At 44.2% G+C, this 23,941-nt stretch overlaps 2 protein-coding genes across 3 annotated transcripts in view; one reads left to right on the forward strand and one right to left on the reverse strand.

The window, feature by feature from the left end:
• slc25a22a (solute carrier family 25 member 22a) overlaps positions 1-23,941 on the reverse strand; it is a 113,423-nt gene that overhangs the window by 58,600 nt on the left and 30,882 nt on the right. For both annotated transcript variants that reach the window (XM_055649682.1, XM_055649684.1), the window contains exon 2: positions 4,395-4,537. In XM_055649682.1, the coding sequence (XP_055505657.1) occupies positions 4,395-4,414 (20 nt within the window). In that variant the 5' untranslated portion in view covers positions 4,415-4,537. The remainder of the gene's footprint in view (positions 1-4,394; positions 4,538-23,941) is intronic.
• The window catches only part of rplp2l (ribosomal protein, large P2, like), a 140,762-nt gene that overhangs the window by 17,171 nt on the left and 99,650 nt on the right, over positions 1-23,941 (forward strand). The window lies entirely within an intron of this gene.

Below are 23,941 nucleotides of genomic sequence, written 5' to 3' on the forward strand. Positions count from 1 at the left end.
ACTCTTGCTAGCACAGAATGCATATCCTCTTGATTTAATTCCTCCTAATCCAACAATGAAATGCTTACTACCGGAAATCAGAACAGAAAGAGTAAATGGTAGTTTCTGTGCCAACAAGTCTATCATGCCTCTATTGTCCCATCTGATCGGCACGCCACTACAATTATTGCATCGGGTTTTCTTGCTCCCGTAGTAAAATGGGAGAAACAAAACCCTTCCTTTTCTTTGCACAAGATGCAGGCTCCAGAACACTGGATTAGAACCAAACTGCTCTACCACGAAACAAAAGTTGAATGTGTTCCCTCTATAATATTCAGAGTTTCAAAAAATGTTCCACAGTTGTGAGTTAAACTTACAATAGGCTAACATCAAAGACAGCATTTGAACATAAAGATTGCTGATAGATCTTCCCTTGCAAGATGGCGCCTGCAGCAGGATGGCGCCCAGGCCAGGTAGCTCTCCGCGTGCTGGCCCCAGAAGTGGATCTGCAATCACATTACAATCCTTCCACTCTTTTAAACCTCTAATGCCCTTTATCTTGTATCTGTATGTGGTGGACGGCTTGATTGTAATCATGTATAGTCTTTCCGCTGACTGGATAGCACTCAGAAGTCCATAAGTTATAGGAGCAGAATTGGGACATTCAGCCCATCAAGACTACTCCGCCATTCAATCATGACTGACCTATCCTTGCATCTCAATCCCCATTGTCTTGCCTTCTCCCCTTAACCCCTGACATCCATACTAATCAAAAATCTGTCAATCTCTTCTTTAAAAATATCCATTTACTTGGACTCCACAGCCTTCTGTGGCAATGGATTCCACAGATTCATCGCCCTCTGACTAAAGAAATTCCTCATACCTTTCTAAAGGTACCTTTCGAAAGGTATGTCCTTTTATTCTGAGGCTATGACCTCTGGTCCTACTGACCCCACACCCTCAAAGCTCTTGGAAAGCCAAATCCATTAACATGGTTTTTTATCTGTACACTGTGGATGTCTTGATTGTAATCATGTATTGTCATTCTGCCAACTGGTTATCATGCAACAAAAAAGCTTTTCACTGTACCTTGGTACACCTGACGATAAGCTAAAGTAACCTTTGGCAACAGTTAAGAACACTGCCTCAAAAATATCAATTGCTGCAGTTCACTAAACAGGTACAATAAATAGACCAGGGAGGTTGCTGCAGTATTTGATCCATATTGCAGACGCTGTTTGTGGGACAGTGTGTTACATGGTTCTACTTTCTTTTAAAAATGGAGATGAAAATGTGATCAGTCTAGTACATATGTTAGTTAGTTTGTAAGTTTAGTTTAGTATTTGTACGGAGTTTAGTTTGCTACCTAATGGCCCAATCACACCGTACGAGTCCATTCCAAGAGCTCTCCCGAGTTTAAAAAAAAAATCAAACTTGTGGTAAGCACGGAGAATGAACATACGTCAGAGCTCGGGGCGTCTCTTAGCAGCTCGTAGCGCTAACGGCAGGTACCTGGGAAGAATCGCTAATGGCAGGTAAGCTCGGGAAGATTAGTGAAGATTTATTCAACATGTTGAAAAATGTCCACGAGAGCCCGAGTACCGACGAGCGGCCATTACCGTAAATCTACGAGTTCGAATCACTGCAAACTCAGGAGAATTCTTGGAATGAACTTGCAATGTGGGACAGGGCCATAACCTACTGATCGGAGTTTGTACGTTCTCCTTGTGACCTAATGGGGTTTCTCTGGGTGGTCCAATCCTTCCCACATTCCAAAGACCAACAGATTTGTAATTTAATTGGTTTTGGTAAAATTATAAATTGTCCCTAGTGTGTAGGATAGTGCTAGTGGACAGGGTAACCGCTGGAATTAAGGGCTTGTTTCCATACTATATTTCTTACGAAAGGTCTCCCAAATCTGTGTGGGTTCCGAGATCATGAAATGCCGAGATCATCAACCGAATTGTGAGATGCATTGTGTACACTGACCCAATTGGCCTATGTTACATATAAACACTCCCGAATCTCTTGATTGTTTACAGCATGGTGCATTGATCCTGCCATTTAGCTTACTCTTGTTGTGATATTCAGCAATTGTTTGTGTTAGACTTTGGCACTTTTTCAATAAAAAACACTTACAGTGGACTGTGAACCCATTTTCGGTTAGTGGATCAACTATTTAAAACATATCTTTGGAAAGGTAAAGATAAATGATAATTTCAGGAGCTTGGCAGAGATTACAAGGACCTCAATTATTCTTCACTACCATTCTGCACAGAGATCTGGCCACACAAAATGGTCAGAGTGCCAAATTAGTTTAAAAATAAACCTCATTGAAGAAAATAGGAATAGAAGACTGAAAAGTTGTGGAGACAAAGTAAAGGAATTTCTGTAGAAGTTAGAATGCTGTGGCATTCTAGAGAAAACCATTGCAGTGTTCCCAAACAAGAAGTGTTGGATAAACCAGGAGATCCATAATAGACAATAGGTGCAGGAGTAGGCCATTCGGCCCTTCGAGCCAGCATCGCCATTCAATGTGATTATGGCTGATCATCCCCAATCAGTACCCCGTTCCTGCCTTCTCCCCATATCCCCTGACTCCGGTATTTTTAAGAGCCCTATCTAGCTCTCTCTTGAAAGCATCTAGAGAACCTGCCTCCACCGCCCTCTGAGGCAGAGAATTCCACAGACTAATCTACTGAGGACCAGACATCAGACATTCATGTCTGAAGATACAGGGTCATGTAGGGATAAGCCATTTAGAACGGAGACGAGGAAACACTTTTTCACGAACAATTCACAGAGTTGTGAGTCTGTGGAATTCTCTGCCTCAGAGGGCGGTGGAGGCCGGTTCTCTGGATACTTTCAAGAAAGAGATAGATGGGGCTCTTAAAGATAGTGGAGTCAGAGCATATGGGAAGGAGGCAGGAACGGGGTACTGATTGGGGATGATCAGACATGATCACATTGAATGGCGGCGCTGGCTCAAAGGGCCGAATGGCCTACTCCTGCACCTATTGTCTATTGTCTATTGTCTGTCAGTAAGACCAGGAAGCTGAACGTTGACTTCAGGAGGTATAAGGCAAGGATTCATGAATCTGTCTTTATCGACTTGACCACAGTGGAAAGTTCCTAGGTGTGCATATCTCTGTAGTTCCTGGGCCCAGCAAATTGATGCAAGCACAAAAAAACCTCATCAACACCTCTACCTCCTTATGACATTGAGGAAAGTTGGTATGTTGATGAATACCAAACCTCTACAAGTGGACAGTGGAGAGCAGACAGACTAGATGTATCACAGTCTGGTTCAGCAACTCAACATCTAGGAAGGAAGTAGAAAACAGAGGGTGTAGACACTGCCCAGTCCATCACCTCCCCACCATTGAATGGATCTTTAGGAGATGCTGTCTTAACAAGCAGTTGATATCATCAAAGGCCCACACCACCCTGGGCACAGTCTCATTTCGCTACTACTATTGGGAAGAAGGTACAGAAGCTTGAACACATTGACAACAAGGTTCAAGAACAGCTTCTTCCCAGCAACTATCAGGCTCTTGAACACTTAAGGGCCTGTCCCACTTGGGCGCCATTTGCGCGTAATTTACGTGACATTATTTACAGGTCATGACGCACGAAGTGCGCATCATGCCGCGCATGTGATGCGTGCATGGTGCATGGTGATGTAGGCAGTGACACGCGGTCACGTGCCGCGACCCAGGATTTTGGGATGTACAAAATCTTCGTGCGCCATCTGCGTGAGGCGCAAATGGTGCCGAAGTGGGACAGGCCCTTTAACAACACTAACCTCAATCACTATGATCTTCGATGGACTATGTTTATGGACTTTGGTTTTTAAACCATTATAGCTATCTAGTATTACTGTTATTATTTATTGATTATTGTATATTAATGTTTTGTTTCTGGGCCTTTTAAACCGCTGTAAGTAAGAATTTCATTGTTCTGTTGTCAGGATATTATACAAATAAACACTTGTCCATGCAGAAACAAAAGAAGGAAACCATAGATCTTGTCCAAGCTGCATGCATTTAGCATACAGTAGGACTAAAAACCTCCTTTGGTGGAAAGCAGTCAACGTAATTTTGTAAACAAGCACACAAAAGTGATACAATTCAGAATGCAGTAACAGTAAAATGCGGGTGAATTATAGCCTTTAAATTCCCTTGAGTAAAACAGTATACATGGGCATCTCTTAGCAGGAAGACTGTACCCCATTTTGAGTAGTGATTTGGAAGAGAGGAAGGCAGAAATATTAAAAGTTAAAACAGATTCTGCTGCTAAAATGAGACGACAAGTTCCTTAATTATTAATTTAGATGGAATTTATCCTACATGTAGTCGAGAGCAATTCTAGAGGAAAATTTTAACAGTCAATAAAAATAACATTGGTGCAAATACCTGATTTGTTTATCAGCCATTTAATTCTAAACCCAAGTCTTCTGTGGAATGAAAACACTCTTCAACTCGATGTTAAATTCTTAAAGTAAATTCAGGAGTACTGCGTAGTCACGTGGAGAGTAGTTGTTATCTCAGTCAGTCACCTGTAAATAGAATTGAGCCAAATCAGGAGCTTTGTGCAAACACCATTGTGCATAACCATGACTAAATACTTTCTGAACATTTACTGACACATTGCGCAGGCTGCACCTTGTACATTCTCCATGGCGATGTCCTGAATTAGAGCATACAACTTCTACAGAAATTCAACACCACTTTTTCTACAATCCCTTTTTCCCCAGGTTGGAATTCTCAAATATTGGAGGGCATAGCGTGAAGGCGAGACGGGCAAATATTACAGGAGATGCAAGTACAGCAGGCAGTGAAGAAAGGGAATGGCATGTTGGCCTTTATAACAAGAGGAATCGAATATAGGAGCAAAGTGGTCCTTCTGCAGTTGTACAGAGCCCTAGTGAGACCACACCTGGAGTATTGTGTACAGTTTTGGTCCCCTAATTTGAGGAAGGACATTCTTGCTATTGAGGGAGTGCAGCGTAGGTTTACAAGGTTAATTCCCGGGATGGCGGGACTGTCATATGTTGCGAGAATGGAACAGCTGGGCTTGTACACTCCGGAGTTCAAGTTCAAGTGAGTTTATTGTCATGTGTCTCTGTATAGGACAATGAAATTCTTGCTTTGCTTAAGCACACAAAAAATAGTAGGCATTTACTACAAAACAGATCAGTGTGTCCATATACCATGAAATAAATATATACACACATGAATAAATAAACTGATAAAGTGCAAATAGCAGAAAGTGATTATTAATAATCAGAGTTTTGTCCGAGCCAGGTTTAATAACCTGATGGCTGTGGGGAAGTAGCTATTCCTGACCCTGGTTGTTGCAGTCTTCAGGCTCCTGTACCTTCTACCTGAAGGTAGCAGGGAGATGAGTGTGTGGCCAGGATGGTGTGGGTCTTTGATGATACTGCCAGCCTTTTTGAGGCAGCGACTGCGATAAATCCCCTCGATGGAAGGAAGATCAGAGCCGATGATGGACTGGGCGGTGTTTACTACTTTTTGTAGTCTTTTCCTCTCCAGGGCGCTCAAATTGCCGAACCAAGCCACGATGCAACCGGTCAGCATGCTCTCTACTGTGAACCTGTAGAAGTTAGAGAGAGTCTTCCTTGACAAACCGACCTTCCGTCATCTTCTCAGGAAGTAGAGGCGCTGATGAGCTTTTTTGATAATTGCGTTAGTGTTCTCGGACCAGGAAAGATCTTCAGAGATGTGCACGCCCAGGAATTTGAAGTTCTTGAGCCTTTCAACCATCGACTCATTGATATAAATGGGGCTGTGGGTCCCCTTCCTACTCCTTCCAAAGTCCACAATCAGTTCCTTGGTTTTGCTGGTGTTGTGGTCTGTGGAAGAGGAAGTCGAGGATCCAGTTGCAGAGGGATGCGCAGAGACCCAGTTCTGCGAGTTTGGTAACCAGTTTGGAGGGGATGATTGTGTTGAATGCCGAGCTGTAATCGATGAATAACAGCCTGACATATGAGTTTTTGTTGTCCAAGTGGTCCAGTGCGGAGTGGAGGGCCAGCGAGATCGCATCCACCATTGATCTGTTGTGGCGGTAAGCGAACTGCAGTGGGTCCAGGTTTTTGTCGAGGTAGGAGTTGATTTGCTCCATGATCAGCCTCTCAAAGCACTTCATCACCACCGGCGTTAGTGCCACTGGTCGATAGTCATTGAGGCACGTCACCTTACTCTTCTTGGGCACCGGTATAATTGATGCCCTTTTAAAGCAGGTGGGGACCTCAGACCTCAGAAGTGAGAGGTTGAAAATGTCCGTAAAAACTCCCGCCAGTTGGTCCGCACAGGTTTTTAGAACACGACCGGGTATACCATCAGGACCAGGTGCTTTTCGGGGGTTCACCCCTCTGAAGGATTTCCTGACATCGGCCCTGACTGAGACTGAAATGCCATCACAGCGAATGGGGGATCGGGAAGGCACATCAGTATTCTCCCTGTCAAAGCGTGCGTAAAACGCATTGAGCTCGTCAGGGAGTGATGTTTCACCGACATTCGAGCTGCCTCCTGGTTTCGCCTTGTAGGAGGTGATTGCATTCAGGCCCCGCCACAGCTGCCGAACATCTGTCTCATCCTCCAGTTTGGAGCAGAAGTCCCTTTTGGCCTTTTTGATGGCCTTACCAAGGTCGTATCTGGACTTCATGTAGGCCACTGTATCATCGGACATGAATGCCCTGTGTCTGTACTTTAGAAGAGTGCGGATCTCAAAGTTCATCCAAGGTTTCTGATTCTGATTGGGAAACACTCGGAAGGTTTTTGTAGGGATGCAGTCCTCCACACATTTCTTTATGAAGTGTGTTACGACTGTGGCGTATTCGTTAAAGTCCGTTGCCGAGTCCTTGAACATTGCCCAGTCTACAGACTCCAAACAGTCCTGGAGTTGTTCTTCTGGATATGGGGAGAAGGCAGGAACTGGGTGCTGATTGGGGATGATCAGCCATGATCACATTGAATGGCGGTGCTGGCTCGAAGGGCCGAATGGCCTACTCCGGCACCTATTGTCTATTGAGATATGTGGGACAACTATTTTTATGTGGAGGGTGGTGGGTGCCTGGAATATGCTGTTTGGAGCAATGGTGGAGGCAGATACGATAGTGGCATTTAAGAGACTTTTCGATAGACACATGGATATGCAGGGACATGGATTTTGTGCAGGCAGGTAAGAGTAGGTCTCGGCATCATGTTTGGCACAGACATTGTGGGCTGAAGGGCCTGTTCCTGTGCTGTACTGTTCTGTGTCAATGTTCCAAGATGTCGACCTGTAAAGTAGACTTATATCTCAGTCCAATGCTGAAGAATATTTGGTTCCTGGTGTGTGAGAGGTAAACCAAGGGAGTTCAACCTGCACACTCAAGGTAGATGTGACAGAAAAGGAAGGAGGTGGCAGGTGACAAAAATGTAGCCTGAATCTACTTTCACTCTCATGCTGCTTTTACTCTACAGTAATGTGATTGCTGCCCATCCCATTTGTGGTACACTATTCTGTAAAAAATGCAAATGAAGGGCAAATCTGTTATTTTCCTTTGTCTACCACTTATTTTTACAAACCAGGTCAAAGAAGCAGGATAAAGAGCAACAAACCAGGCAGAAAATTGATAAGTGTGATTAGCAGAGAAATTGGAGAGAATTGTCAGTGTATGTCCTTCAGAGTCATAGAACCATGGAGAGTCATAGAGAATCATAAAGACTCACAAACATCTCAATGAATGGCATACGATGTTATTTTCTGTGTGGGAAGGAACTACAGACACGGGCTTATTTTCTGGATATAATCAGAGCCAAACAAGATTAATTTAAATAAAGATACTACTGCCTTGGAGTCACCAATGCAACAATACATAGAGACCACAGGAATCCAAAAGTGCAGCCAAACGTTCCCAACTCCTCGAACAACCTTTAAATTCCTTCACTATTGCACTGTCGCCTTTATAAAACACCACACAGATTGGCAAGCTATTCCTCCAGTTTTGCAGTTTTAAAGGACAAAAAGTATATATAGATCAAGGAATATACACGCAGGCGTTCCAATGACATGGTTATTAAAGTACGTGCAACAGGAGTTGTAGATTTTAATCCCACATCACCAACAGGATTTCAAAAGGTGGATTTGGTAATGAAATTTGACTTATTCAGTGACCGTGAATCAGGAAATGTCGGCATTGAATGCTAGCATTGATACAGAACAACATGGGCAGGAAATTGCAGTTCGGGTCCGACAAATTCATATGTTCCAGGAGCAGAATTAGGCCATTCGGCCCATCAAGTCTACTCCGCCAATAAATCATGGCTGATCTATCTTTCCCTCTCAACCCCATTCTCCTGCCTTCTCACCATAACCCCTGACACCCGTATTAATCAAGAAACTATCAATCAAAATTGATAGAGAAAGAAGCTTGAATACCACTAATGCATTTAAACAATGATCAGCATGGTCACTGCCCCACCAATTACCAAGTACAGGTGCACAACCTTTTATCCGGAGTTCCGGAAACCGAAAAGCTCCAAAAACTGGACATTTTTTCCAGGATGTCGTCTGCACACCAAAGCTCGCGTTTGGCGCCAAACCTGACCCGAAATGACCCACAGTCAACCCAGGTCTGTACTACTGGAGCGGCTGCCTCCACCGGGGAGACACTTAAACATCTGTAAATCATTGCTTATATGTTAGTCAGTTAGTTTGGCGGGCTTTTATGTGAAGGGGGGGGGGGGGGGTGAAGGGAGAAACTTTAATTCTTAGTCCCCTACCTGGTCGGAGAGGTGGGGAGCGGGCAATGCCTTACCGGATCGCCGTGCAGTAAGCTCCGGAGCGCTGTGGCCGCCGACTCCCAACATCGCGGAGCTGGGGCTGCGGGCGTCCGGCCGCGGGCGGCGCCGGTTGTAGCTCCGACCCCGGCAACTTTACCCCTGGCTGCGCGGCGCTCCAAATCCAGCGCCGCCCGCGGCCGGACGCACGCAGCCCCAGCTCCGCGATGTTGGGAGTCGGCGGCTACAGCGCTCCGGAGCTTACTGCACGGCGACCGGGTAGGGCATTGCCCGCTCCCCGCGGGTATTCCAGCGCTGTGGCCGCCAACTCCCAACATCGCGGAGCTGGGGCTGCGGGCGTCCGGCCGCGGGCTGCGCTGGATTTGGAGCACCGCGCAGGCAGGGGTAGAGTTGCCGGGGTCGGAGCTCCAACCGGTGCCGCCCGCGGCCGGACGCACGCAGCCCCAGCTCCGCGATGTTGGGAGTCGGCGGCTACAGTGCTCCGGAGCTTACTGCACGACGACCTGGTAAGGCATTGCCCGCTCCCCGCCTCTCCGACCAGGTAGAGGACTAAGAATTAAAGTTTCCCCCTTCACCCCCCCCCACCACATAAAATCCCTCCAAACTAACTGACTAACATTTAAGCAATGATTTACAATGATTCCCCGGTCTCCGGGGAGGAGGCAGCCACTCCAGACTTTTCAAGCCGGTCGCGCTACCTACCTAATCTACGCTAAAAAGCTTCCATTCCGAAATCCGAAAAATTCCGAAATCCGAGCAGTGTCTGGTCCCAAGGCTTTCGGATAAAAGGTTGTGTACCTGTACTTGTATTTCTAGGTTATAACAGCATGCTGCCCAATGCACCGCTCCCGACGTTTGATTTAATAGACCCAATTGGGCACTGGGAGCGATGGATAGGGCCTGAAGCTTACCATCACTCAGTGACTACATGTGATCTGACCCAAAATTACTGCAAATACTATCCAGCTTGGTTAAATTGAATTGCAAATTGCATGGCACTAAAAGATCCACCTTACCCCAACCGAATTACTAGGCAAATATACTCCATGAGACTGATATGGTAACTATTAAAATACAAAAATGTCATGTAAGTGAAATCATTTAGGATACAGGTATGCTAAAGGATTTATCCATCTGTCGAGTTCTCCATGAATGTTGCCTCATCTGAGACTATTAAAACATAAAATTCAAATCCTACCAAGGCAGGTGCACAACCTGAATGCAATTTCCAAAAATAAAACGGAAATAAAGGCTGGTATGTGTAAAAGTGCCAAATTGTCAACAAATTGGTTTACTGATATTCTTTGGAGATGATCTCTTATCCTTCCCATTCTGATCTGCAAGTATCTTCAGCATGAACCGCAACTCCTCCAAAAGCATCTCCCAAGCTAAGGGGGGCACAGCAATAGAGTTGCTGCCTTACAGCGCCAAAGAACCGGATTCAATCCCGACTTCGGGTGCTGTCTGTATGGTGTTTGTACGTTCTCCCTGTGACTGCGTGAGTTTTCTCTGGGTGCTCTGGTTTCCTTGCACATTCCAAAGACGAGCGGGTTTGTAGGTTAATTGGGTTTGGTAAAGAAAATGTAAATGATCCCCTAGTGTGTAGGGCAGTGCTAGTGTATGGGGATCGGTGCACGGCGTGGATTCTATGGGTCAAGGGCATGTTTCCTTGTTGTATTTCTGAAACTAAATCTAAAACATGGAAATATAGACATTTATACCATTGCAGACAGCCATTGAGACCATTGCATCCATACAGCTATTTAGAAGACTCACATTACTCAGTTCCTGGTCAATAGACCCAGTGATTATGGATCTTTAAGTGCTCACCCAGGTACATGCTGATGAGTTGTCTCCACCACTCATTCCCTCCCACCATGATGTACCATGGCTGTAGAGTGTACCATGTACAAAATGTACTGCAAGTCATTCAGCTCAATTCCCCCAAAAGCATCTCCCAAGTTTGGCACTTTGCGATCCTCTAGACACATACCAACATGGTTCAGAAATATTACTAGGTGTAAATCCTCATTGCTAGGTGTAAATCCTACAAACCCTGGCCCTGAGTAACACTGGGAGTACCTTTGGTAGATGACTGTAACAATTGAAGGTGGCAGCTATCCATTATCTTTACAGCTATCATGAATAGGTGGAATATATACTGCATATTCCATTTGTGAGCCTATTCATGGTGCTGTAAAGGTGATGGATCTTCTCTTAATTATTAATAATCCTCTTCATTATTGCTCAACTTTAAAACATATACACTGCATTTTAATTGAAAATCTGGTTTAACAATGAATATTTGAAATCAAAAATGTCCTTTATTTCTGCACAAGCTTTTTAAATGATTTCATTTTTATGATCTGCACAGAAGTGTACCTTAAATAGAAGGATAATTGACTAATGGATCCATAATAGCCAAACTATACGAAACAGCTGCGGTGGTAATTGAAGTTATAGGACTTGAAACAGTACAGCACAGGTCCAGGCCCTTTGCTGCACAACATCCATGCCAAACAAGATGTCACATTAACTAATCTTTTCTGCCTGCACATGATCCATAGCCTTCCTGCATGTCCATGTGCCACATATTATGTTGTATAACAGCAAACTTAAATGGAGGATTGTCATCAACAAGATTACAAACAGAGTCTGCAGAAGGGTTCTGACCCGAACGTCCTCTCCATTCCCTCTAAAGATGCTGCCTGACCTGCTAGGCTCCTCCAGCACTGTTTTGTACATACTTTGTTTTGTTACAACAGATGGTTGTTCACATCCATGTGATTAATTATGTACATAATAATCCAAATCAAAAAATTAAAATGAACGTATTTTAATTGGTGCTAAATGGCCAAAGTGATCTGAAGAGCTTTTAATCTCAAAGCTGTTCTAATCGTATAAATTGTTTCCACCGCAAGTGCAAGTTACCAGTTAACTCCAAATATGCACAGGTTTGTAGTTCAATTTGTTTCTGTTGTAAATAGTCCCTCGTGTGTAGGATAGTGTTAGTGTACGGGGTGATCACTGGTCGGTGCAGACTCGGTGGGACGAAGGGCCTGTTTCCATACTGTATCTCTATAGTCAAATGCTCAAGACATTTGTGTACCAAACAAGTTAACTTGTTCAGTAACATTTTATACTTCAATATTTTTATGTAGATTTTGTGAATACAGTTTGTACTTGTAAATAGCTTATGTACATGAAGAAACAGTGCACAACTAGAGAAGAACAGCTGCTTCCCCTCTGTTATCAGGCTTCTGGACGTTCCTTCAAGTGCTTGGGTATTATAAGATTCACCTCTGCCCCATTGCAGACATTGGACATAGTCTCTTTTGCGCTACATTGCTGAGAACTGTAGCTGCTGAGCACACTGTCACCTCCCTTTTTCTTTACCTATTGTACTTGAGTTGAACTTCATCATATTTATGTTAAGTATTATCTGATCTTATTGGAAAACAAAGCTATTAACTGTACCCCAGTGCACGTGACAATAATAAACCTAACTGTACAAGTTCTTTAACAGATGAATTAACCATTCTGCACAATACAACATGAAGAACTGGTTGAACTGAAGTACTAGAAAGAAACTCACAAAAGTAATTTTCATTTTGGCAAGCATCTCTGATACTGGAAAGGCAAGGACTAATATAGGATTTATTCACAACTACAAATGTTACTTATCACAGTCGGCCTCAGAAGCTTTGAATAGACAAGAGGAATTTCAAACACGACTGCTGGTCATTGAGTAGTCCGAGCTGCAAGTGAGCATTTGCCAGCATGATTCAGCTTAGATGTCCCATCATTGGCCAGCCTATTAAGATGTGTGGAGAAGACTCGCACATGAAAGGAGGACATTTGAAGGACACACTGGAACACAGAAAGCTTCCACATTTTCAAATTGCGGAGCAGAAGGGAGAAAATTAGTGGGCATGAGAAAACATGAAAGAAATAATGCAAAAATATTAATTGTAAACTCCATAAAATGTCCCCCATTACTATCAAAATGAATTCAAGGCATTTGAAATGCATTGCTCTGTAACAAGGACAAAAGGACAGGCCACTAAATTGTAGGATTACACATTAACCAACTATAATGGGAAAAGTTTGAAATTAAATCCATCTGTATAATTTGTCATGCTGCTGAATTTTGATGCCTGGCATCTTGTTGCACATGTTACACAAATTCAGCATATTAACAGTCATAAAACACTGCTATAAATGATGGTAGTGGTATAACCACAATCACTCAAGATCATCTATCTGAAAACAAAACCAGACTGTGCTCCAAACTGTCTATTAGGTCTGCCACTTACAATGCCCTTCTATTAGCTCTACTATCAGCTATGACAAATTGGATCATTCATTGCAACAAGCAAGAGCCTCTGCACAGAGCCATTGTATGTGCATTACAAATCACTTCGACAGAATTAAATTATTACAGTTACAACTTGGAGGCATTTTTATAAGTTTCTTGGTGCAATTAGTAAACCCCAACATTAAATAAAACCTTTTTGTAATTTTCTTTAATAGGGGTCTCAGGGATAATTTTATTTTTTACACAAAGGGTGGTGGGTGTATGAAACGAGCTGCCAGAGGAGGTAGTTGAGGCGGGGTTTGACTAGTGCAGATGGGACATGTTGGTCGGTGTGGGCAAGTTGGCCTGAAGGGCCTTTCACACTATATTACTATGACTCTTCCAATGGGCTTAAAATAGCCCATTACATTTGACTTATGAAGAGCTACAGCAAGTGACTGTATAGTTTAGTTTATTGTCACGTGTACTGAAGTACAGCTTTTGTCATGTGCTATCCAATCAGCGGAAAGGCAATGCACAATAACAGTGGAGTCATCCACAGTTATCGTTGCCAACTGTCCCGTATTAGCCGGGACATCCAGTGTATTGGGCTAAATAGGTTTGTCCCGTACGGGACTGCCCTTGTCCCGTATTTGACTGCTACTACTCAGGTAGAGGGGACTATCGGGTTGGAGCGCCGCGTTTTGCCCCGCCTCACCCGTCCCGACGTAGTGCAGCCCATGGAGTGCGACAGCAGAGCCTCGCCCATGGCCCCGTCGAGCAGCAGCCCGGCCAGCTGTCCGACCTTCGCTTACTGCCGACAACATCACCGCTCCTTCTCATGCCCGATCATCGGTTCATGAGTTGGATGGGGTGCTGGACTTTGCGTGCAACAGAACACAAAGCCCAGCCGGTGGGCCAGCTGAGGAATTTTGGCCCGGGATGTGCGACGTCGCATGCAAAGTCTGGCGTGCAAGCCAACACTCCTCAGCTGGCCCACTGGCTCGGCTTTGTGTGCAGTCCAGCACCCGGGCCAACTCATCATTCACCCAGCCATAGCCGAGTCAGTCAACGAATTGCTGCCGGGAATTTGTCCCTTATTTTGACCTTTTGGCCCTTATTTGGGAGTGAGAAAGTTGGCAACCCTATCCACAGTGCACAGATACATGATAATGGGAATAACATTTAGTGCAAGATAAAGTCCAGTACAGCCCAATTAACCTGTTCACTGCCAAGATTTGTTTTCACTTGTATACTCTGGCCAGAGTATACTCATATGTGGCACTGAACAGGTTAAAGATAGTCTGAGAGTTTCCAATGAGGTAGATAGTAGCTCAGGACTGCTCTCCAGTTGTTGATAGAATGGCAATAAGCGACAAGCAACAAAACAAAAGCCACTGACACTAGCAGGTTTAAATCCCACCTATTTATACATTTTAAATTGCAGCTTAGAAAGAGTCTACTTTCCTTGGAAGTTCGTGGTCCTGTAATATTATGGGGTGCAGTTTTCACTGGGAAAGCTAAAGCTGTGGAGGGTGTTTTGCTAATACTGAGCAAAGTTAAATGTACACCTGGTTCTCGACTGATCGATTTCAATGATCGCACCTTACTTTACAAACTGGACACATTCCATCAAACTTGCCAAGGCGGGCTCACTGTGCATTTTGCACAAATGATCATTTGACACTGGGCATTTTACAGGAAAAATGAAGCTATTTTTAAGTCCACTGCGTCAAAAACTCAGCGTGGGCAACGGTGGCGGACTGCCAGGTCTCTGCCAACTCTGCAGTGTAACCATATGGTGGCTGCTGTGGCTGGAATCCAAGATGGACTGAGCTCCCTCTGTTCATTCCTGGGAAGATGCAGCTCACTGTCAGAGAGTCTCTTAGACTTTGGACTTTAGAGGTTAGACAGAGCGGGAACAGGCCCTTCGGCCAATAAAAACCGTGCCGACCAGTGAAAACCGCCTGCACTAGCATTATCCTATACAGTAGGGACAATTTTCAATTTTTACCGATGCCAATTAACCTTATGAAGAGGTACTTGTACAATAGCAGAACAATCATGGAAGAAAATTCATCCTTGCTGGTGAATCTTTGCTTCATGTTGAATATTTAGACTTTAGAGATACAGCGTGGAAACGGGTCCTTCTGCCCATTGAGTCTGCCCTGACCAACGATCCCCCTCCATACAAGTATTATCCTACACATTAGGGACAATTTACAATTTTACCGAAGCCAATTAACTTACAAACTAGCTTGCTTTTGGAGTGTGGGAGGAAACTGGAGCACCCAGAGAAAACCCACGCGGTCACAGGGTAAACGCACAAACTCCGTACAGACAACACCTATAGTCAGGATCAAACATGGATCTCTGTTGCTTTAAGTCAGCAACTCTACCACTGTATCAATGTGCCACCTCGTAACATTGGCAGATTTAATTTCTGAATGTACTTTGCAAATATTTGAGCTTCATAAGCTGTAATAGTATCAAATGTCAACCAAATGCTCCACATCATCTATTTTCCAATGGAGTAACAGAGAGATCCGCTGATGTGATGAAAGCTCTCAAGGAAGCAGATGTTCCAAGGTTACTCGAGCTTCCCAGTGATTCATTGCTTTTCTCACTTTCTTCGATGCAATATATCACACTGCTGCGAGCTTTACTCCAGCAGAGCTGTTAATGTACTGCTGTCTTGGCTTATAATTGAACTCGATGCAGTATAGTCTAGAAGGGACAGAGCAAGATACCAAAACAATTGGCAAATTTCTGAGTCAATAATGGAACCTGGTAAAGTAATCAAAAAAGGACAAAATGCTGGAGTAACTCAGCGGGTCAGGCAGCATCTCTGGAGAACGTGGATAGATGCTGTTTGTGCCAGGATCCTTGCTCAAGCGGACTGTGTGGGTGGGAGAAAGAACACTGGGAAAGAGGGGAGGCCCGCAAAATCCTTTGTTCAAAGAGGCATTTGCAAATGAAGTTGTAATTGTCTGTGGGAATCACAAGGTCATTGCAAGGTTATACCTAAAGATGCAGGAGTGCTGCATGATCTATTTCCCCAATGTTGAAGAGTCCCAGAATGGTGGTGAGTGGAGCCAAGAGGATTTCCACTTCAAAAGCATTAATACATCATCTGATGCAAGCATACATTTGGTGGTCAAACAAATTAAGGAAGACCAAATCTGCAATACAATGCATACATGGAAAGTGCACTCACACACTTAATTTTAGAGGGAAAGCACATGGACAACTTACCTTGTAAAATAAAATGGATATAGAAAATGGAATTGATAAAGAAAACAGAAATCATCATTGGAAATAAGATGTGTGCACTATATTGTGGTGTGTCTTGCTATTAGAATGAAACATCCATATTTGTTCAGGAGCTTCAGTGCACAGAACATAATTCTGACCTCCCCACCATCGAAAAGATTTACAGGAGTCGCTGCCTCAAAAGGGCAGCCAGCATCATCAGAGACCCACACCACCCTGGCCCCACGCTCATTTCACTCCTGCCATTGGGAAGAAGAGAAGAGTCTGCAAATGTAACGTCCAGGTTCAGGAACAGCTGCTTCGCTACAGCCATTCAGCTATTAAACTCAAATAAACTCTGAACTACATAGGTTGGGTATTGCTTTTGTCTTTTTGCACTATTATTGTTTTCTGTGCATGTGCACGTGTATATATATTATGTATATCTGCACACACACACACACACAAAACTTTTTTTCTCATTTATTATATTGTTTAAAGAGTACTATGTTTACATATTCTGTTGTGTTGCTGCTAATAAGAATTTAATTGTTCTGTCTGCGACATGACAATAAAACACCCTTGACTTTTAATTACCATGGTTACAGCTTCCCAGTAACTCAGTAAAGGCTCCAATCCAAATACATTACAGTAAATCTCTAGTGCTATCTGGAGAACCAGCAAAGGAAAAGTCTCCTTATTTTATCGGTAACCTATTTGCACAGCTAAATATATTTGTTCCCCAAAGATAAACTTTGCACAGAATAATATATTAAGGGGCAGAGTCCCCACTAGACTCTGCCCCTTAATGTCCTGCTGTGGATATTATTAACAAAACTGAGAGTATTTTGAATTCAATTGTTGAAGCGGCACCTGCTGGTGCCTGTGAGTAGTCGAACCCTGCGGTTGGCTACCTCGGTCACGTGACCGTGGGGAGGGATTTGCTTTCCCGCACTTTTCTGGGCATGCCCATTCATTCGGTTAACCACCGTTGTGGTTGTAGCATTGTATTTAGCAGTCACAAGATTACCGTTGTTTTCACCACTTTCGCAATAAAGCTAATTTGGAAATCAACCTACCATCTCGACTCGCTAAACTGGTGACCCCGACACGCCCAATTGATATTGGACGCAGATATGCAGGACGCCGCTGTTCCCGATGCCGTTCCCGACGCCCATCGGAACGCCGTCAGCTTCAAGCTGCCGGTGTTCTGGCCTGAACAGCTTCAAGTGTGGTTCGCGCACGTGGAGGCGCAGTTCCACCTGCGCCGTATTGTCCTTGACGAGACCAACTATTTCCTTGTCATAGGGACCCTTACGCAGGAGTCAGCGTCCTGTCTGCTGCCTTTCCTGCAGAACCCACCCACGACCGATAAGTACGAAGGCCTCAAGGCCCTCTTCCTTCACACTTTCGGGCTCAGCCACCGGGACCACCCTGCCCGCCTTCTGCATAAGGATGGCTTGGGAGATCACAATGGCCGAGATGCTCGCCTTAATTGTCGGCCAACGCCCGTGCCTGCTGTTCAAGCAGGCATTCTTAGAACAGATGCCGGACGATGTCCGCCTCATGCTTGCAGGTGCCGACTTTTGCCGATCCTCTGCAGCTCATTAACCGTGTGTCTGCACCATCGCGCCCTTCGCCTCAGCGTGACCGCGACGAGGCCCAACCCACGAGCCAGCGCGGAACCACAGCAGCGATCCGGGACTCGCGGTAGTTAGTTTTTCTATCATCTCCAATGCTGCGCAGAGGCCTGACACTGCCGCCAGCCCTGTGCATTTCAGGAAAATGCCTCGGCCGATCATCTGTAGAGGCGATCACGATCGGCCCGAACAACCGCCTCTACATCCCCGACCGCCACTCTGGCCGCCATTTTCCCGTTGACTCTGGTGCAATTGTCAGCATCGTCCCTCTGACCGGGCGCGACACTCGTGCTGGTAAGCGGTGCCCCGTGCTCACAGCCATCAACGGGAGCACCATCCGAACGTACGGTACGCAGACCCTTTCACTTACCTTCGACTCCCGCTCATACGAGTGGACGTTTATCGTGGTGGACATCGTTCAGCCGCTCCTGGGAACCGATTTCCTGCGTGCCTTCTCCCTCGTCGTGGATATACGGGGCAGTTGCATGACTCGCCGTGATGCACCGGTCATCCACCGGTCGTTCCACCCGTACTAAGTGTACCTGTTTCCCCCGCCCCTGTTATTTCCGCCAACGTTGCCTGATCCCGGCCTTGTTTCGCCGGTCGCCCATGTTATGCCCGCCCCGCCTTCGCTGACCACACGTTCTGGTCGTTCCGTTCAGGTCCCCACTCAGTTCCGTACCTCGGGTTCTGGGGGGGGTCCTGAAGCGACACCTGCTGGTGCCTGTGGGTAGTTGAACCCTGCGGTTGGCTATCTCGGTCACATGACCGTGGGGAGGGGATTGTTTTCGCGCATTTTTCTGGGCAAGCCTATTCATTCGGTTAACCACTGTTGTGGTAGTAGCACACGAGTATTTAGCTGTCACAAGATTACCGTTGTTTTCACCATTTTTGCAATAAAGCTCGTTTGGAAATCAACCTACCGTCTCGACTTGCTAAATTGTATTTTTAAGCAATCTTCACATGAATCAATTTGTGGGTATTCTGAACATGATGAGATAACTAAGAGCAGAAGCAATTTTTCTACTAGTGAAAGGCTAATAGAGGTGTTGTTGCTCATTTCTATATAACCTCCTGGCAGTGATCAGACACCATTGTCTCTTACGAATCACAGCTAAGACTTTCACCATGGGTGGCTATTTAAAATTGACAAGCGATCACTTATACTGACATGTAGAAACTAGGTACTGCAGGTGGTGGCTTACACAAAAGAACACAAAGTGCTGGAGTAACTCAGCCGGTCAGGCAGCACCTCTGGAGAACATGGAGAAGTGACGTTTCGAGTTGGGATCCTAACTCGAATCCTGACTGTTGACATTTGTGCACTGAAACTCTATTAGGCAATGTTACATACAGCCTATAGAATTTTAAACTTGCAGTACCAAAAGTAAAATGACAAAAAATACCTTTATTTTTGTAAATACTGTGGGGAAAAATAACTTTGATAATGCAAATCTGAAACACTCTGGTCCCGTTTCTCCATTAAGACAACTGTTTTATAATGAGGTTTTTGGTAACTGGGGATTTCTTAGGAATGTAACTATTTTGTTACAGCAGAAGTACCTATTATATACGAAGAAATAAAATATTGTAGATGCTGGTTAATACACAAAAGGACACAAAATGCTGGAATGGGTGTAGGTCCGGCAGCATCTTTGGAGAACATGGATCGTTGATGTTTGAGACCCTTTCGACCTGATATTTCCCTTATCTGACATAATTTAACAGGAACACGAGGGGTAACTTTTTCAATTATATTACAGTGATGATAGCAAGCTATGGTAGTGAGGGTCAGACACCTCAGTAAATGAAGCACTTTAGGGTACAAAAGTTGGGATATTATGATACAGCAGTACATGTAGTTGGTGAGGTCACACGTGAAATAATGTGTGCAGTTCTGTCACCCAGCATAGGAAGGATGCCAGTAAGTTGGAAAGTAGTCAGAAGAGAGTCGCCAGGATGTCATGTGGGCTTGCATTATAGGGGGAGGTTGGATAGGCAAGAACCTTTTTCTTTGGAGGGAGAGAGGCCAAGGGGTGACTTTGTGAGGTGTACGAGATCGTGAGGGGCATGAATAAAGTTAACACTAATCAGTTTTTTCACACGGGTGGAGACTTCTAAAACAGGAGGCCGTAGTTTTAAAGTGACAGGGGAGAGATTTAAGAGAAACATCAGGGGCATCTTTTTAACTCACAGAGTAGACCATATTTAGCTGCCAGAGCAAGATATAGAAGCAGTTACAATTATGGCCTTTCGATGGGATTTGGACACATATATGGATAGGAATTGTTTGGGAAGCTTTGGGCCAAACACAGGACTAGTCTATGCACGGTGGCGCTACATGTGCTGTCTGTACGGAGTTTGAACGTTCTCCCCGTGACCACTTGGGGTTTCTCCGGGGTCCTCCAGTTTCCTCCCATACTCCAAAGACGTACAGGTTTGTAGGTTAACTGGCATGGGTAAAGATTGTAAATTTTCCTCTGTGTATAGGATAGAGCTAATGTATTGAGATCGTTAGTTGGTGTAGATTCAGTGGGCTGGAAGCTTTTTCATATCTAAATAAAATGGACAAAGCTGGCAGGACTAGACAGATGGCTAAGTAAAAACAAAAGGATCTGATAAACTATATTTAAAACTTAGTCATACTGTGAAAAACAATACTGACTGATGCAAGGCTTGATGTCACCAAGCCACCATTAAACCCAACCATGAGGTTAGGAAAAGAAAACAGGCTTAGTAAATAATTGCAGATCAAAACTATTCATTCTGTTACTCAAATTTACTTTAACTTGTAAATAAAGAAAAATGGGATTGTTTTTTTAATTTAATAAGTAGAAAATGAAGGATACGGGCGATTATGAGTAGAGAGAATAAAATTTAAAAAATGCTTTTCATTGATTACTCAGATTTGAGAATTTCATACAATCCACACCCCAAAATAAATAATATAGAGACGAGGTAGTGCAGATGCTGATTACTACATCAAAGGACACAAAATGCTGGAGTAACTCAGCTGGTCAGGCAGCATCTCTGGAGACGGATCTCAACCCTCGACCCATGTTCTCCAGAGATGCTGCTTGTCCTGCTGAGTTACTCCAGCATTTTGTGTCTATGCTACCTGACCTACTGAGCTACCCCAGCACTTTGTTTCCTTTTGTGTATCAAACGACATAACAAGACTGACCTTTTGTTCAATGAGCCTTCAGAATAATCACGCAGAGAAACTTAGAAAAATAGAATTCCTCGGTCAAGTAGCCCAGAAGATCCAAAGGCATAATTGTGAACCACTAAACTGCTAATATGTTAACGGTGCAATTCACTTCAACATTGCAACAGGGTTGTGTTCCAGCACTCAGTTAATATGGGAGTGAGGCGGTAGCTCAGGGCAATCCTTCTGAACAAAGCACTTGTCACACTTAATAATTCGATAGTCTTAAGACAGAGGGAATGAAAATAATGTTGCAATCAATTGGTTGGCATTCATAACAGGTGGAGTCTATAAACAAGCTCTTTACTAATAATGCAAACAGATACCAGGAGTTGAGCTGTTTACAGTGGTCCCTGCAATATGCTCACTTAAAGTCATAGTCATACAGCAGGGAAACAGGTCCTTCGGCCCACTTGTCCACACAGACCAACATGACCCAGCAACATAGTTTCACATGCCTGCGTTTGGCCAATATCCCTCTAAACCTGTCCTATCCATATACCTGTCGAAATGTTTCTTAAATCGTTGCGATAGTACCTGCCTCAACTGCCTCCTCCGGCAGCTCGTTCCATATACCCACCACCCTGTGTGTAAAAATATTACCCCTCATGTTCCTACTAAATCTTTCCCCACTAACCTTAAACCTGTCTTCTGGTTCTTGATTCCTCTACTCTGGATGAGATACTCTGTGCATTAAAGGGCCTGTCCCACTGTACGAGGTTTCCCCTCCCGATTCGAACTCGGAGAATGTCCGTAGGAGTTTGTGGATGTCTCATAGCGGCTCATACGAGTAACGGTAGGTACTCGGGAAATCTGGTAAACTCGTGACGTTTTTTCAACACTGTGAGAAATGACCACGAGTAAAAAAATACTTGTGATGAAAAAAATTGTTACTTTTTACTCGTACGAGTCGCTATGAGGCATCCACGAACTCCTACGGACTCACTACGGACATTCTCCGAATTGGAATCAGGGGAAAACTCGGGAGAACTCTTGAATTACCTCGTACAGTGGGACAGGCCCTTTAGCACCTGCCTCAACTACCTCCTCCGGCTCTTATCGAGGTCTCATAGGACAAACTGGTCCCATAATACCTAGTATTGAGGACTTGAGGAGCAGCCTATATTTAAACAACCCCCTGCATCATTCTGGATTGTTAAAATGTTAAGAGGAATTAAACATAGACTTTCATCCAGTGTGATAACTTTATATTAAAGATACCAGTAAAGATAACACAACTGATACACAACTGATATAGAAATTGAATTACTATGTGAACTCTATATGACAACTTAAGTTCTTATTCTTATTCATCATCAACCGGGATCACAGCAGCAACCAAACAGTTGAACGCCAAGTTCAAGCCCCAATTCCTCACGATTGGCTTCATTAGATTATAGTTTTTTATTGTTTTCTTGTCATAATGTCAGGTAGTTTTCCTATTATTAACACAATAGTTTTTTTTCACTAATTCCTTCTCTTATTAAACACTTAACAAACGTCCCTCTCTTAGTCATAGTCTTAAAACACAGAAAAAGGCCTTTCGGTCCAACTCATTCCTGCCGCCCAAGATGCTCCATCTAAACATGTCCCATTTGCCTGCGTTTGGCCCATGTCCCTCTAAACCAATCCAATCCATCTACCTATCCAAGTGGGGTTTTTTAATGCTGTCACAATACTTGCCTCAGCTACCTCCTCTGGCAGCTTGTTCCATATTCCCCTACCCTCTGAATGAAAGCATTGCTCCTCAGGTTCCTATTAAATCTTTCCCCTCTCACCTTAAACATGTTGTCTGATTTTTGATTCACCTATCCTGGGTAAAAGAATATGCATTCACTCAATCAATTCCCCTCAAGATTTTATACACCTCTATAAGATCACCCCTCAGCCACGTGTTCTTTGCATGCCCAACCTCTCCCTACAGCTCAGGCCCTCGAGTCTTGGCAACACCCTCATAAATATCTTGGGCTACAAGACCACAGGAATTGGCAAATATGCATCGTAAAAAACAGATGTACCAACACGCCATTTAGCCTCTCATGCCCTTCTAATATTTATTAAAATAATAGCTGATCTTGTACTGCAGCACCATTTGCCTGTATCTACCGTGTATTCTTGAATTCCCTTCATATTCAAAAAATGTATCGACGTCTGTCTTGAAGATTTCATCCACAGATTCCAAAGCCTTCTTGGGTACAAAGAATCAATCCCCTGTGGGTGAAGTGAAATAGTAGGAGTGAAATCTGAAATTAAAAACTGATATGGGTTTATTATTTCCACAGGTGAACCAGCAACTGCGGAAAGACTCATCTAGTGAATGACCTTCATCAGAAATGAAAGGAAAAGTTACGTTCCGTAAGACCTCTTTGTGGATGTTGGAAAGGATGTGCAAGTGGACTGCGCAGGATTAAGGGAACTTCAAAGCTAATGGCTGTGGAGGGTGATGTCGAGTGGAAGCGAGGTCAGTGACGATAAGGATTAATTGGGCCGATGCGAGGTCATGGTGCAGCGGGAGGTCAAGAGTGTGGTCATATATCCTGAAACAGAACGATTAAATTCTTACATTCGACAGTTTGTGAACACAGAACTGAAGAGAGTAGAGTAGAGTAGAATTCCAGATAGCTGCAAGGTAGACGGCTCTTAGCCAAACCACAATGCCACTGCCATCATCAACAGTTTTGTTGACTATGTTGGGATTAATCTATAGTGTACACAGTACATAATCAAGGACCCTGGTCACTCCCTCTTCTCCCCTCCA

This window comes from Leucoraja erinacea, chromosome 18 (assembly GCF_028641065.1).
Source record: "Leucoraja erinacea ecotype New England chromosome 18, Leri_hhj_1, whole genome shotgun sequence".
In the NCBI taxonomy this organism is placed as follows: domain Eukaryota; kingdom Metazoa; phylum Chordata; class Chondrichthyes; order Rajiformes; family Rajidae; genus Leucoraja; species Leucoraja erinaceus.